This window comes from Triturus cristatus, chromosome 7 (genome assembly GCF_964204655.1).
Source record: "Triturus cristatus chromosome 7, aTriCri1.1, whole genome shotgun sequence".
NCBI classification, from domain to species: Eukaryota; Metazoa; Chordata; class Amphibia; order Caudata; family Salamandridae; genus Triturus; species Triturus cristatus.
In genome coordinates this window covers 1715820659-1715838055 of record NC_140590.1, presented here as the reverse complement: position 1 = coordinate 1715838055, position 17397 = coordinate 1715820659, and the positions used below count along the sequence as shown (strand labels likewise).

The window sequence follows — 17397 nt, the reverse complement described above, 5'->3', positions numbered from 1 at the left end:
TTGGGGCGCTCGCTTCCTCGATCAGAACACCGGTGGTGCATGGTCCTCTGCGGAATCTTCCCACCACATAAATTTCTTGGAACTTACAGCCGGATTATATACCCTAATGAGTTTCAGACACTCTCTTCAAGGCAGATCTGTCCTCCTCAAGATGGACAACGTCTCTGCAGTATCCTATATCAACTGCCTTGGTGGAACCAAATCAGCAGATTTATCCGCATTAGCGAAAAAACTTTGGATGTTCTGTCTAGAACACAAGATTTCCCTGAAGGCGGAATATCTTCCAGGGAAGTCGAATCTTGCTGCAGATTGGAACTCAAGATTCCTCTCAGATCGTACAGATTGGAAGCTCAATGTGAACGTTTTCAACACCCTTTCTCTCTTTTGGGGTCCACTAGATGTGGATTTATTTGCAAGCAGATTAACTTTCCAACTCCCGAAATATTTCAGTTGGATGCTAGACCCGGGAGCTCTAGCGGTGAATGCCTTTCTTCAATCCTGGTCAAGCCTCTGAGCTTACGCATTCCCTCCCTTTGCAATGATACAAAGAGTCCTACAGAAGGTCAGAATAGACCAATGTTGCATTATCCTGATAACCCCATTTTGGCCCTCTCAGGCTTGGTTCCCCACCACACTCGAACTTTCTTGCGACATCCCCTTCCTCATTCCAGCGAAGAGGGGTCTGGTCACCAACGCAGACGGAGAAGATCACCACCTAATCTCTTCAGGGAATTTGAACCTTCTTGCTTGGAAGGTGTCAGGCAATCCAACGAACTGTCTGGCCTTTCGTCATCAGCTCTTTCCCTCCTCGGAGAATCATGGGCACCCGGAACTCATTATAGATACAACAACATTTGGAAAAAATGGTTTTGTTGGTGCATGGAGAGGGACTTGGATCCCTTGGAGGCTCCTATGGTCAATATAGTTAATTTCCTCGTTGAACAATTCGACAGGGGTTTATCTTATAGATCTATTAATTGTTATAGATCTGCAATTTCCGCAGGACACTCTCTGGTCAATGGTAAAACGGTAGGTAAGAACAATATTATTTGTAGAGTGATGAAAAGTATAAGACTTAAAAGACCTCCTAGACCTAAATACAATTCCATGTGGGATGTTAAAGCTATCCTAGATCTTTTTTGTTCCTGGCCAGATAACGCATACCTTATACCTTAACAGGAAGTACCTTTCTTTTAAACTTGCTACTCTCTTATGCCTAATCTCTTGTCGTAGAGTTTCAGATGTGAAATGCCTGGATATTTCTCATAGATCTTACGATATGTTTGGTGTTAAATTTGACATATTTAGAAGAACTAAGACCATGTCAGATTCCATTTTTTATCCTCGTTTTGACCTTTGCAAGAAATTGTGCGTCTTAGACTGTATGAGAGAATATGACTTGAGAACGAAAGACCTTCGTCCTCCAGATGCCTATCAACTCCTTATCTCTTTTGTTAAACCCTTTAAACCAGTTTCTTCCTCCTCCATCTCTAGATGGGTCAAATGTGTAATGAATCTAGCTGGTATTGATCTTTCTAAGTTCCAAGCTCATTCTCTCAGAGGTGCTATGGCAAGCAAATCCTTCTGGTCCGGAGGAAAGTTGGATGATATTCTTAAAGCAGCAGATTGGTCTAATGCCTTTACCTTTGCTCACCACTACTGTAAACCTATTGAACACATGTCGGATGTAGTACTTCATGGCTACCAACATGCATAATGTAGCCTCCGGTCTTGTAATGAAATTGCGATTCTCCTATTAACATGACTAGAGAATCTGGATTTCATTAAAGACACGGAGGCTATCATTATCCCTCCCTTTTGCTCCACACCCTTGGTTGGTATATTTTTTCGAACTATGTACTTTAAGATATGTACTTTCATGATGTTCCTGAAGCTATGTTCTTTTGATGATGTTTTTCTTTTGCATATCAACTGTGACTTTTGTATTATATTACCCTTTCTACATCCGATCTCTCTTTCCTTTCAGATATTTCTTCATAATCATCTATCCTTCAGCCTTCCTTCGGACTCGTCGCTACCTACAATTTCAAGACCAAGTTGGACCACTCTTCTGAACTTATTTTTCTTATTTGCATTTAAAAGAGGCAGTCTGTTTGTGTCTCATGCCATTTGTATCCTGGGCACTACATTCTAGAACTGTTTTCTTTCTTTGTGATGTAGTGCGGCTGTCTGTGACTGCATTAAAAGGATTAATGCATAATGATAGCCTCCGTGTCTTTAATGAAATCCAGATTCTCTAGTCATGTTAATAGGAGAATCGCAATTTAACCTCACAATCAAGGCAGCAGCAGAAGCGGTGATCATGCTAATGGACACAAAGGAATAGTAACACCAGTAACTGGGGTTTGTTGGTCTTTTCTTTGGGGTGGACTCTAAAGATGATGTGATGCCAAGCCTTCTGCAAAGTCAAATGCTTCTTTCAAAATTTGTACTTCACACCTTACAGCCTACTTCTCCCCAACTGAACTATGGTGGGGAATGGGAAATCCTGTCCTGAAAGGTACTGCATGTACAGATGAGATAAGGAACGTTTTAGTACCGCTATTTAATTGGGAGTGTTTTTCTGGTCAAAACACGGAATGTAAAAGAAAATGTATTGTGTTGAACGTTGCACAAAAATAATGTATCAATAGTTAACACCTAAAGGTTTTGATGAAAGGTGCCATAAATCAACAAGGCTAGATTAGATGTTTGTGCTAGCTAGCCGGTCTGAGAAGGAAAAACAGCTGGTCTAAAACAATTTATATATGAAGGGAGGACTCTGGCAGCTTGGATATGAAAACAGAATGTGAAATAGGTGGGAAGTAAAGACTAGGGGCCGAATAACAGAAAGTGCACCAATGCCATGCACCCTGTGTACCCATTATGTGCACTTTGTTATTACAAAAGGGGCCGCAGATGCTTGTGCGGACCCTTCTGTAATACAGATAGCGCTGGCACACATTTAGCACCAGCACTATCTCAAGAGGGTGTTCCCCACTTGCATGGGAGCTTGGCCCCTCTTTACCACTGCGCCTGCACCATATTAGAGACACGCAGGCGCAAAGGCAAAGAAGCGGTCAGAAGGCACACTTAAAGTGTATTACAAAAAGGTGGCGCAGTCAGTGCACCCCCTGAAGGCAGCTCTCTGGAGGTGGGGGTGGGGGGGTGCGTTGTTGGGGGGTTCTATGGACCCTCCAGACATCCCCTTACAGGCAGGTGCAGTACCTCACTCCACCTGCGTGCAAAGGGACCTTTAATCCCTCTTTAAAGTGCAGTTGGGATGACTCCTGTACAGTGAAAGACTGGGAGGCTTTGGAGCGGCCACTCCGCATTTCACTTGAAAGCACTGCCCTGGGGGCAGCGCATTCACTGCAATAGGGCCCACTTTGTTTGTTTGTGCATGGCACACTTATTTAAAGGTTGCACGGTGGCACAAACAGGAAAAGTGTGCCCTATGTGTAATAGGGCCCCAGAATGGCAGAGATAGTTAAACTGAACTTTATAGCCAGAATGCAATAAATGTTACACAAAAAGCTGATGTTTTTAAGTCTAGCAAACAAAAGTTAATTTTCAAATAGAGATTTCAGAATGAAAGGGCGCATATAGAGCAAACTGGGTAAATAGACTGTGCATGTGGTCAAACAATTTGCATCGCGCAGATATAATCACTCCAGAGGGCGACTGGAATACCTTTGATGACAGGAACACCATCCCTGTCGGACACAATAATAGCATGAAGACCGTCGACACTGGAAAATAAATAGTAACATTAGAAGAGGAAAGGATGTAGTAATTCCACATAACTAAATAACTGTACATAACATGGAGCTTCACATTTTAAGGTGCAGGGACGCACGTCTGGGTAGAGTCAAATCAAACATGTGAAAGACAAACTCTCTCTACATTGTTTAGGTCTTCTATATACCAGGTCATGTCCAGAAGGGGTGTCATGCACCACTATCAAACGCACGTCTTATGTACCCTGTGATGTAAAAGCACATGCAATTTCGTACTGAGAGTACCAGCACTTATTTTATATAGTTTTTACAGGAGCAGAGCCGCCGGTCTGAGGGAAGAAATAAGGTGCCATACATGTGTAAAAAAAGTCGGGATCATCAGAGTTAGGGCCGTACACCGCAGCGATCGTCATGGGTTGAGACAGCAAAGAGCCATGCAGTATCACGTATCTGCGAGTACCTGCAGACTTTGCCAGGGGAGGCCCCTACATATCAGAATGGAAACCCCCCGTGCATAAGTGGAATAAAACGAGGAATGTGATTCTCCCCAGTGGCGCGACTGAAGTCTGGAGGAGGTCACGGGCAGAAGATGCGTCTCCTGAAGAAGGCAAATGTCTACCTTGTGTCGCTGCAGGTGATGAGCCTGGCTTTTCGGTGGTCGTTAAGACCACGGATGTTCCAGGTCCAACAAATGGTGTCAGTCATGTTTTACTGTATGTAGGAGGGAAAATTCGCGGAGCGTAGTGGACAGATAACAGATTACGCCAGGTGGTGAGCTGCAGCGTAATAGTGCAGAACGGCCGGGGAACAACCCGGTCGTCCCAAGCAAACACTTGGGCAGGTTGGGAGCTAGCCACATGGGCAGGCAGAGTCCATACAGGGACCCACGGTGCGTAGGTATCAAAGAAGAAGTGAATAGGGGGAAAGCACAGTGCCATTGGACATAGGAAATGTCATACATTGACCTACAACAATAGTACAATAGTAGCAATAAAGAGATGCAATCTGATTATAAGCAAACAATAATAACAAAACATCAGAACCCCAACCCCAATGAAACGCAGGGTAATCCCACCGCACCGCACCCCCCACCCCAACCCCGCCCACAACGCAAAACCCTCATTAAACTGTGACTCAGAAGGTGTCCAAGTAAAGGTAGGTAAGGTGCTGGCAACTCCGCCGGTGCTGGTCAGTAACTGGCTCCCTCTATCCCCATGTTTTCCTTGCTCGCTGTGCCCGCCCTCACCTTCATATTGCTTTCCTTTCCCCCTTCTGTTCCCACGCAGGTTGTGGTGCTCTAGCAGCCCCTCATGGTCTTCTATTATTAGTATGCTGGTAATGTCATTACATTTATGATATTTGGCTACAATTTCATTGTGTCAGTTGCTCTGATTTGATGCAAATGTATCCCAACTATATTGACTGTCAAATAAAGGTTTTGAAAATTATATTTTTTTTAAATGCAGAGGGGCAAGTCTATATCATACAGACCTTGTCAGTCTGTGTAAACTAAGTTAATAAAAGTGAATGTGTGCTCCGTACCTGCCAACCTGTTCTCCCTTCTGTAAGGCAGATGTCAGACGTTTGGAATGTGAGCACATGAAGTCAGCAAAGGCAAATACATTTTAGGAGGGTGATGCAGGTTTCCAAACATGGTGATCCCACGAAAGTCCATGTATATATTTGGCATGTTATAGAGTCAAAAGGATTGCAAATACATTCAAGGGCTCCAAAGGACCAGAAGTTGGGAGTTATAGAATTTGCTCCCCTCGAAAGCTTGATCTCGTCCTTTAGGGCACAGCTATCATAAATACAAAATGCTTTATAAAGCAGGCAGTCTTGCAGCAATGGGCTCAAGGAGGTGGAGTAAGCATTAAGCACAAAGTGTTTCATCCTAATTAAGGAAGATATGGGGGCAGATGCAAGGGCAGGGGAGTTCCAAATTTCTTCTTACTTGGTATGCAAGATGCATATATATGAACATGCAGTGGTCACAAGAGATCCATAGGAGCCTAGGAGATGATTCGGGGTGCTGTGGGTCGTAGTAGTGTACACTTTTAGAGGTTATATCAACTACATTCAAATTGATTTGTGCTTGGGTGGGCAGAAGTGCAATATGTGAGGGGCACTGAAAATGTGTCTCACCGAGGAGCCAAAAGGCAACATTATGGGCAATTCTCCATAATGGGTTCTTCATTTCAATTATATCTCTGCCAATATAAGCCTCCCCCGCAGTACTTTGTACAGAGTGGAAGACTCTCCTTCCACCTCAAACAATTCAAGTTACAATTGTGCTTCAATACATGAATGAGAACGCTCTTAGCCATTTTAACCGTTCCTCTGCTAAAAGAGAAAAAAATCAAAAAAAGAAACTGTTCCAATAGGCACAGACTCACACAGACGAAACAGCACTGTTCGCTCACGAATGCAGCAGCACTAAAATCTATTAAGATCTCTCAATAGGTTGTGTCCTTCATGAAGGCTTGTAATTCTTGGCTTCACAGGACATTCGGCCTTCAACTTTGGGGCTAATTATGATGTTGGTGGGTCAGACACCGAGAGACCCACCGACATCTCACACAGCTGTCCGCCCGCCGCATTATGATGCAGCAGGTAAAAGCATCAGGCAGAGGGACCATCTGCGGCGCTTCCGAAGGTCTCAAGGAGCCAGTCGGTCCGTCGGAAGTCTTACATAATACACAATGACGGCGGAACCAGCCTCGGCTCTGCCATAGGGATTATGATGGCACTTACAGACAGCAGTTCAATGTCGGCCATTCCGACATGGAACTGCTGTCGGAAAGTGTCTTTGGGGGACCCTATTAGGGCCCCCAACCCTCTGCGGTCTTTGCTCTGGGGCCACATATGGTGCCCCCCTCAACATCTTGGCACCGTGTGGCAGGCACCAACACAGTGCAAGGATCCTCCATTTGTCAATGGAAGCTTGTGCTGCTGGACTTTTCCGCCCACCGCACAAGCTTCCATAGACAAATGGAGGCACCGTAATAGTGTGGTCGGTAACTGCCGACCTAAGGTCAGGCAGTTCCTTTTCCGCAATTACGTCCGCCCAACATCGTAATAAGGCCCTTTGTTTTGGGAGCTTTTTCAGACAGATAAGATTTACAATAGTCCAGTTTTCGCTCGTTCTTTATTTGACAAAAGGGAGTTAGATGAATCGTGCAAACTGGGTAAATGTTGAAATAAAGTAGAGCAAACTTATGGTAAGCTTCCTCCTCTAGTCACAGGGAGCCCAGAAAGACCGGCACACAGTCAGTATTCATGGAAACACAAATGCTATGTTTTCATGATCACTGCTAAACACAAATAAACAGTGTGTGCAGAGCTTGGGGCATTCAGTGGCAGTTCACAGGTGGCCAGGCACTTTCCAAATGCTCCTGTTGACGAGTGACGATGTGTGCCTTTTTAGAGCCTATGAGTTTTTAGCAGATTTATGTTAAAATTATGTTGTAAAATCCAATATTTTACCTTATTTTTTTAAACAATTTCACGGTAGGAGGACCCTTTCAAAGCCTCCCAGGGAAAGTTGTGCTTTCCTCGCTTGTTGGAATTACTGGGAGGTCCTACACCCTGGTACTGTCCCCGATTCTCTCCTGGCCAAATGCAAAACCATCCTTCAACCCACTTTACGGCCTCATGGTAGAAGCTGCCAGTGCCACCAGTTTGAGATCAACTTAACTGTACAAAGTGTCTTGGGTGTGTAATAATACGCAGACTTTTAAATGGCGAGTTACACCTTGGTGTCCAGTAATAAATCTAAAAAGTCACCAAGCTCCACACAGATAAGTCTGTTGATAAATTCAGGAACTGTACATGAGACTTGATTTTCCAGAAGGACGTCGCCAGCAATGCTATTGTGTGTGTTTCAGCCAAATTTTAATTCTCCAAGTGGACTATGCAAAATCATATTATTGGCATCAAAAGAAAGCCAACATTTCTTGTAAGTTATGGTTTCGTAACTCGAAAGATAACCTTTCTCTGTAAAAAATGTTTTACAACACACAGATACAGATTTCAGTATTAATGGATATAATTAAGAAACCCACAATGACTTGCATAGAGTGCAGTAACTGTGGAGGGTTGCGGGAGGACGAGGGGTGCTCTTTTCCTCCCTTAGGGTACTTTTTGTAGACCTTTGGTTTTGTAGGGCGACAGGCACACTGCAAGTTGGGGGGGCTTTGTAAGCTGCAGCAGGGGTGCAGGGTGGGGGGGAGTTTCAGGGATTTTGGGTTTGTTGTTGGGGGGTTTATTTCTGCAAGGCATGATGATTATTTCCAGGGCTGTTCCATGGTGGCTCCTCGGGTGTGGGGTGGGCCTTTTTCTGTTTGAGGATGGGGGGTAGGGGCTTAAGTGTTATAAGCTTGAATGTTAATGGTTGGTTTGGGGGATCGCATTAAGCGGGGGATTGTTTTGCAACTCTTGAAACGATCAATGCCGGATGTTGCCCTGCTGCAGGAGACGCATCTTATAGGTAATACGTGCTATGCCCTGAATAGGAAGGGGTATAAATTCATTGCACATTCGGGATTCTCATCTGGGTCCAGGGGTGTAGGCATCCTAGTTAGAGCTTCGTTGCCATTTGAGGTGGACTCCACCATTGTTGATGATAGGGGAAGGTTTGTGGCGGTGGCGGGGCGGTGGGAAGGACGGACTTTGGTTTTAGTTTCGGTTTATGTCCCGCCGGCCCTGCAGGCCTCCACGTTTGCAGATCTGAGTAGGGCCCTGCTGGATCTCCCGGGGGGAATGCTTGTGGTGGGAGGGGATTTCAACGCTGTTGGCTCCGGCCTGCTGGATAGATACCCGCCCAGAGACACAGGGGGGGCTCAGAAATGGCTTCCAGACTTCCTAGACATGCTTGGCCTGATAGACTGCTGGAGGCTCCGGCACCCCACACAGAGCCAATACACGTTCCACTCCGGGGCACATGGTAGCCTTTCCAGGATTGATTACCTGCTCACTCTGGCCGCGCATGCCTCGTTGGTATCCGAGGCGAGGCACATGGCGCGCGGTATATCTGACCACTCGCCAGTGTGGATCCGGTTGGATCTAGGTCGGGAGGGAGGAGGAAGGGTGGCCCCCATCAACCCGTGGTATTTCCGAGACCCTAAGATGCGCAGCGCCCTGGTAAAGAAGGTAGATAATTTTTTCAAGGACAACCAGGGAACCGTGGACTCGGCAGTGTCGCTGTGGGAAGCTTTTAAGACCGTGCTTCGGGGGGAAGCCCTCTCCCTAGTAGTGGCTGCCAAGAGGCGGAGAGATGGCGAGGTTCTGCAGGTGGAGGAGGAGATCGCGGCTCTGGAGGGAGCGATGGAGGAGGAGGTTACAGAGTCCTCACTGCATGAGCTTTGTTTGAAGCAAACTGAGTATAAAGACCTGGTGATGAACGCCGCTAAGACCCTCAGTAGGGAACAGCAGGGCCGATTGTATGATGTTGGTGATAAGGCAGGGAAACTCCTGGCGTGGCTGGACAAAAAAGAACGGGTCAATAGAGTGGTGCCAGAGTTGACGGGAGAGAGGGGAGAGGCGATTGTGGAACCTGAGGGGATTGTAAAGTGTTTCTCGGATTATTTCTGTAGGGTTTATGCCTCTGCGTCGGATAGGCCGCCCGAGGACTCGTGTAACCTCCTCCGTGATATCGAGTTGCCCTGCCTCTCTGCTATAGATCGGGACGATTTAGATGGTGACATAACGGTCGACGAGGTGGCGGGGGCTATCCGCGCGTTAAACTCGGGTAAGGCCTCGGGACCGAACGGCTTGCCGATCGACCTGTACAAGCTGTTCCCGGATAGGGTCGCCCCTCACCTGCGCGCCATGTTTTTGGAGGCGCGGGGGGGTGGGACCCTCCCGTTGGATCAGCGACTGGCGTCGATTGTGGTCATACACAAAGAGGGTAAACCCCGCGATAAGTGCGCCTCATATCGGCCTATTTCACTTCTTAACGCGGAGCCGAAAATTCTGGCTAAACTCCTGGCGACCCGTTTGATTAGGGTACTTGGCGAATTGGTCCACCCGGATCAATCCGGCTTCATCCCGCACCGAAACACAGCGTTGAATCTTAGGCGTCTTCATGGCGTAATCGCCAGGGCGGGCACGCTGCGTGAACCGGCTATTGTGGCGTCTCTTGATGCCACGATGGCCTTTGACACGGTGGAGTGGGCATACTTGTGGGCCGTGCTGGCCAAGTTCGGCTTTGGACGCGGTTTTGTGAGCTGGGTGAGGTTGCTGTACGAGGGGCCGCTAGCTAGTGTTGTGGTGAATGGTCGGGCGTCGACTCCGTTTCAGCTTGGGAGGGGTACTCGGCAGGGTTGCCCCCTGTCGCCTCTGTTGTTCGCCCTCGCCCTTGAGCCTCTGGCTGCGTGGATACGTTGGCACCCGGATATACGGGGCCTTCGGTGGTCGCCTGAACACGAGGACCGTATTTCGCTCTATGCCGATGATATCCTGTTGTATCTTGCCTCGCCTAAGAAGTCACTTATAGTGGTCTGTGACGTACTCACATCTTTTGGTAGGAACTCGGGTCTCGTCATCAATTGGAGCAAATCGTATTTGTATGTTCTTAGAGGCGAGGTTCCACCGATCCCTAGAACATGTTCGATACAGGTCGCCCAGCAGGGTTTCGTGTATTTGGGGATCTTTATCTCCATGGACTCTGCTGTGCGCTATGAGAAGAATCTGCTCCCCCCCCTGGCACGCCTGAGGCGCGATGTTGAAGGTTGGCGGAGGCTGCCGCTCTCCCTCGTTGGGCGTGCGGCCCTGTTCAAAATGATGTCTCTTCCCCGCTTCCTCTACTCCTTACAGAATACCCTGGATTGGGTGCCGGCCAAATACTTTCGGGAGGTCGAAGGCCTCCAAAGGACGTTGCTGTGGGATGGGCGGCCGCGAATTGCTATTGCAAAGTTGACGCTTCCATGGTATGACGGGGGCATTGCGCTCCCAGACATCCGACGGTACTATTGGGCCACACAGCTGAGCGCGATCAATCATGGGTTTTATGGCCCTGCCCTCAGCCCTGGGTATGCCATGGACAGGTGGTTGCTGCGTGGTGGTAACTACTACAGGGCGTTGTACTCGCGGTCCCTAGACTCGTCCCTCACGGGGCCCACCTGTGTGGCAGTGCGGGTGTGGAAGATGGCAACTGACTCGCTGGGCTGGAAGGATAGGCTCACCCTCGCTACCCCGTTGTTTGAATCGGAGAGATTGGGAAGGCTTTGGCATTCAAAAGGCTTTGATAAGTGGGACCTGATTGGCATCTCCAGGGTGGGTGATGTGCTGCATAAGGGGAAGGTGAAGTCCTTTGAGGAGTTGCAGACTGAGTATGAGCTGGGGCCCTCCGAGTATTTCAGGTATATTCAGATGCGCCACGCCCTCCGATCAGTCCTCGTGGAGGGTGAGAAGGTGCCTGAGTCCTCCCCTTTGGAGGACCGGGTCCTTGATGGCCATATGCCCGAGAGCACGATCTCGCTCATATATAAGAAACTGATAAACGTCCGGGCGGACATGCTTCTGGGGCTGAGGGACCAGTGGACTAGGGATGGCCTCGAGTTGGATGATGAGGACTGGCAGTCAGCTGTTTCTTCTCCTAAGGAGGTTGCGATCCCGTCGCGTCTGAGGCTGGTGCAGCTTAAAATACTGCACCGAGTGTATGTGACGGGGCCAAGGCTGGTCCACATGGGGTTCTCGGAGGACGGCCTGTGCAGGAGGGGGTGTGGTATGGTGGGTACTTTCCTGCACATCATTTGGGAGTGTGGTGTCATTGTGGAATTCTGGAGGAGAGTCCATGCAGTTATGGGGGAGGTGACGGGCATTGCTGTGCAGCCGGAGGCGCGGTGTTGTCTCCTGAATGTCTGGGGGCCCACTGACCTTGATGAGGCGCGGACCCAATGGGTGACTCTGGGTAACATGGTCGCTAAGAGGGATATCGCGCGATTGTGGGGCTCCTCGGGGCCCCCCACACTGACTGCGTGGAAAGAAAACATGGACTGGAGCATGTTTAGGGAGAAGACGGTCTATTGCTCTAGAGGCCGCCCCCGGAAGTGGCACGCCATCTGGGGGCGATGGAATCAATACAGGGGGGGAATATGTCTTGCCCCTGATCTGGAACCTCCCGAGGAACAGCTTTCCCCCTGACCTTCTTTCCAGCACAGTCTGGTTTATGAACTATTTGGGCCTCTGCTGTCCCCCTTCTTCCTCCTTACACTATCTTGTAACTGGTAGATGAGTGGGGTCCGGCCTCCCCTGGGGGCTCTCACCATGGGCTTTTAGTGTTCTTGCCTTGCTGGGGTTTGTTGTGAGTTTTTGTGTTTACTTAAAATTGAACCTTTGCACTTCTCTTTGTACTGTACTGGGGACGCATCACTGTTTCTAATTATCGATGCTGCCGAACCTCCGGGTTGTCGGCTGAATAGCTGTGTCCTGATTTTTAAATAAAGGTTTTTAAAAAAAAAAAATTAAAAAAAAACCCACAATGCGGAACAAGTGTTCCTAATGTGTTGAGAAGCACGCCTCATTTTAAACAAGGACTGGGGGAAGAAAGTAAGAGCATTGTTATTTAACACCTGCTGACTCACTATACCCACCACATTCTGGCACAGTACCCTATGAATAAGAAGTTTGTCAAATTACAACTGAGCTATTGATCATTTGGCAGGAGACGTGTTCACGCGCACTACTTAAACATCAGTAAATAATACTCACCTTGGTAACTTCTTGTAAAGGAACCGCTTCAAGTCCTGCGACAGAGAGATACAAAATACAAGACATAATTCATACCTAGTGACATAATGCATTACCCTATTCATTGATTATTCTACTTCATTGGGAAGATGCATTTTCCACTTCAGGTTTGTGCTGTCTGTTTAAAAGAAGAAATAAAACGATAAGCAAGCCCTCCAAATGTTTTTTCAACATATTTATCGGCACATAATAATGAGAAATCATAATTTTTCCACTGTAAAATGCAATATATCCAACAATTCTTCTAATCATCACTAAGGGTGGGAGTAACTCCTAATTTGCTGTATCATAATTACGTGAAATTACAGCAAAAGTGTGGAAGATTATACAAGGAGAGTAATCCAGGATTTAGCACTATTTTCATATCACAAAATCGAACCGAGCATGCATCTCGCGCAAAGAAAATGACACTAAATGCAACAGAACGCGAACAGCCGTATCCGCTTACTCTTGTTAAGTGTGTTCTTCCTCTGCTCCTGCAGTTGGATTTTTGTGCCAAATTACTCATAACTACATAATTTTCGGTCATTTCTGATTACTCTGGCATAGTAAAAATGTTGCCCAGCCCTAATCATTACAAAATGGCAGTCGCCACTGTGCGGGTATGGTTCTGGACAGCTTTCCACTGACAAGGCATTTTTTGATTTGCGCAATCAAGTGGGGCACCATGGACGGCTCTGCATCAAAATTGGCAGTTTTGTAATGTAGTTAGCCAACGCCCACATGTCAATTTTAATACAGTTCTGGGGAGGGGAAAACATTTAACAGGTGATGAAAAAAACATAAGTATTTTATCACTTTAGCTCCCACGAGAAATGTTGCTTGCACCGGCAGAAAAAACGCTGAACTGATTTATGCCAAACCAGGCATGACAAAATTTGAGTTTGCCATGGTAAACTTGCAATTTTTTTAATATAATCATGATTCTGCAGCCACCATTTTAGGCCTTTGAAAAAAGAGACCATTTAGTGATTTGTAAGAAAATCGAGAATGTTTACACAGAAATTTTTTTATAAAAGAAGAAACATAGGACAGTGCTGCCTATGGAGGGCTGGGCAAAGCTGGCTGTACACAATAGGGGTTGGAACCTGCTGGGGGTGGGTGAGGAGTCTGGCTACAGCCCAGACCATACCCAACACCTGTTGTGCATAGCTGAAACTGCACAGTGGTACATCTCTCAAGTGGATTCCGGCTTGGGGGTTGCCCAAGGACTGCGACTCACAAGTAGGGTTCCACCCTGATGTCAAAGGGTGAGCAGCCCTCCCCGCCCCCAGGGCATGTGAACTTCCACTAAAGAACAGTCGTTCTTCTCCTTGGTAAGAGATATGGGGAGTTTCCCCTAAACACCCCAGGGGGCTGAAAGTCCCCTAGTTAACTTTAAATACAAAAAGGGTGTGGGTGGCGCACTCTGGCCTCGAGCTACAGCCCCACCCACAACCAGCAAATCGGTCTTTATACAACCCAGTCAGACCCTCCAGGGATGCAGGAAGCCACTTGGCAAATAATGATAGCATAGAAATTAAAAATAAAAAGTAATCAGCGGCCTACCTGGCATTGAGCTGCTCCCGCACCCAATAATGGCCCCAAATGTATTTCTGCCCCCAAAGGGGGCAGATCGAGATGGTTTACCCTAATCTGCCCCAACTGCTCCCAGTGAGGCGGGGAGAGGGGCACAGAGCCCACAAAAAAACCAGGGGTAATATTTGTTTTAAAAAAAGCAGTGGGTGAGGGCCATCCAGGCATCGGGCAGTGCCCCAACCCCATACTGGGTCGAACAGTCTTTCAGCAGCCCATGATGGGAAGTTTGGTGGGTTACCCCCAGTCTGAGCTCCAGCATGGAAGTGGAGGGAAGAAAGCCTTCTAGACAGCAGGTAAAAATGGTAAATTATAATAAAAAAAGGTTTTAAACATTTTTTATTAATTTAAAAAAAAAAAAGAGGAGACGGCCCTCCGAGGCATCGGGTCATGCCCCAACATATTGGAGCCAGCAGTTCTCATGCCTAATCAGGGAGAGTTACAAACAATGTTTCCAGAGAGGCAGAAAGCCCACTATACACCAGGACAGTTGTTTTTTTTTTTTTAAATATCAACTACAAATGGGGTGCATGCCATCACTAAAGGCTTATCAGTGCTTCGGCCCCGCATGTGTCCTAGAGCATTCGCATAGTAAGTGAGAGGAAATCTGATACTTTTGGGTTTCGATTTGAAATATGTGCTTGCAGAGAGGACTTAAATCCCAATTTCATTTAACTTGCTGTGGTGACTGGCTGTACTTTTCAGGGTCTGAGTCAGCCAGCAACAATGAACCCTACGAACCTAGGGAATGTCTGAAACCTAGAGCGTTGGATGAATCCAAGGTGATGTGACAGGGGCGATTAAGTGAGACAAGAACAAGGACCAAATCAGGAAATATGCGTAGACCACAATGACTTCATATGGTATTGGTTTTCATCCATTCCTGTCAGGGGTGAAAAGCCCCGCCACAAACGTGGGGTACTGTTGTTATCAGGAGAAGTGTGGGAATTATGTGGATCCTGCAGTTTCCAGAACTTTCCCTCACAGAAATGTGAGGAAAAAACTTTATTTTAGCCAAAGTTAAGTTTGCAGGGCATTCTGGGCAATAGAAAATGTGAGATCCCTGCACGTCACATCTCCATGGACTGCCCCGGGTGCCTAGTTGTCAGAAATGCCAGGGGTTAGTAGGTTTCCCTCTGTGGCGGCCAGGCAGGAGCCAAAATACCACTGCTACTCACAGTGCCAAAAGGGGTCCTTTTTCAGGGCAAAAATGTGATGACTCAACTTTGCTTTTTTGGGCCTTTGCTGTTATTATGAGTTGAATTTCTTTCCATTTATGGCTTCTAAAAGCTAAGCCAGAGTGCAAGGAACACATTTTGCAAAAGGCCCACTGGATCACACGATAGTATCGATACACCCAAATTCAGGATTGTACAAATAAACACTATTACTAAACACAGTATCATGGATACATTCAAAAATGCATGTTTATTCCACACTTTCGCTTTCAGTAGACTTTACCATATGAACTGAAACACAGTGAAAAATTATTATAAGCTGCAGCTCAGTTGCTGCCATTGGATATTGTATGTTTTTGTAAACCAATTAACACTATATATCCCGCAACCAGAAGGGTCTAACGGTATATTACTTTGGTTAATTTGGCCATGGGGCCAAAAAAATTACATGCAAACATTGTCACCCATTTCTATTTTTCTCAACTTATTTTCATTCTTTTTTTATTTCAACAATTAGTTTATGTGGGAAATCCATGACTGATCTATACAAAGGACCCCTTGCTTAATTCTGAATTGTCTATACTTTTCAGAATGTATAGCTTTCCAGGTCCACCCATGGGTGGTTACATCTGTTTCCACCACAATCTGAGAGTAGGTAGAAATGACAAGAATAGGAAAAATCGACTCTCACTTAGAAAAATGAAGAAAATGTGGTAACAATTCTTTTTTTTAATATCATTCTGTTTCTGGAAGCTGGAAAGGTTGTGATTTTAGTCCAGCAAACGTTTTTGGGAAGAAATAAAAAAAAAAAAACCTACACACATCCTCTTGCACAGCACTTTCATCCTATTTCAAAATATATATGTTTTGGCTATTTTTTCGGTTTCCTTAATGGGAATCCGCAAACACCCCAACATGTGGGATAAAAGGACACCTGGCCTGGATACCTTTTGTGGAAAAAAATCTTACACCGGAAGAGCCCAAAAGTTGAATTTAAAACAAATTGCTCAGCAATGGTGTGGGTAAAGCATCAGTAGCTTAGGGGTCCATGCTCATAAAACCGGGTGCAGTAACTCCTTCCGTAGAAGAGTTGCCCAGTGGACCACAAGTCACGCCATCAGGAAGGTTCTCATTAACATGTCTGCAACAAGCATTACCCAACTCTCTTCACAGTTTAGGAGGCAATTAAGCACTAGAGGTGCCTGTTTGAGTGTAAGAATAATAGAATATATTAATGCCCACAGATCACTTTCATCCGTGTGGGAATACAGTCAATACACATTGTAATTGGAGCGCTTACATTTTAACACTTAAATACATGCTTAGGTTAGAAACTGTGGTTTTCAGCAGCTCCCTATAGGGCCACTTAACCTTTCATCTGGAACACTCCAAAAGAGAGCTCAGAAAGGATATCTATGTTCCTTCAACAAAGCAAAATAAAGAAGAGCTGCTGCTGCCTTATTGCAACACAAGCCTTGAATGACTCGGTCTCACGCAGAATGCGTACTAGCCTAAAATCAAACATCTCTCTGCTTCTAAAGGGATTATTCACAAAGAAAAGTTGGTTACTCCACGCAGCTCATGTGCCATAGCCATGGCAGATCTGGCTCAACTTTAGAAACCATCCAACAGATTACATTTACATGCCATGTGTCAATGGACTGTCACCGACACAGAGATCACAGGCTGGTTAAGTAGTACAAGTGATGTGAAATGGGTCCATCAACCACACATTGCTTAGATATCTTTACAGGGCAGCAAGATTGTTGCTGTCACATCACAAATCTCGTGTATTCACCCAGACCAACATTGAGGAATATGCTCCCTCTTTCATGTCAATGGCTAGGTTGCAGTGCCCTCCGTGAGAGGGGCACACAGCATCTCTTTGATATTTTGTGTGCATCTGATTCCCAATTCATCGCTTAGGGCAGAGGTCCACACTCCTGCCATTTGTGTTCTTACAGATAGACCTGCGACTTCTCATACCCATAGCACATTACAATAGGCCAGTTACCTTTGGATTCAACATGCTGACATACCATTAACAAGCATTTGCAATGCAATAGGTCTCGCCTTTGCGAGAGTTTAAGCTATTGGCATTGTAAAGGACAATGGGCCAAATGTATGAACATGTTTTTCCATAGACACAAAAT

At 46.3% G+C, this 17397-nt stretch overlaps 1 protein-coding gene across 5 annotated transcripts in view; it reads right to left on the bottom strand.

Moving 5' to 3' along the window:
• Positions 1–17397, bottom strand: part of LOC146812865 (ragulator complex protein LAMTOR3-like) — a 120968-nt gene that overhangs the window by 80453 nt on the left and 23118 nt on the right. For all 5 annotated transcript variants that reach the window (XM_085619940.1, XM_085619938.1, XM_085619937.1 and 2 more), the window contains 2 exons: positions 12453–12487; positions 3694–3752 (listed from right to left, as the gene is read on the bottom strand). In XM_085619940.1, the coding sequence (XP_085476066.1) occupies positions 3694–3752; positions 12453–12487 (94 nt within the window). The remainder of the gene's footprint in view (positions 1–3693; positions 3753–12452; positions 12488–17397) is intronic.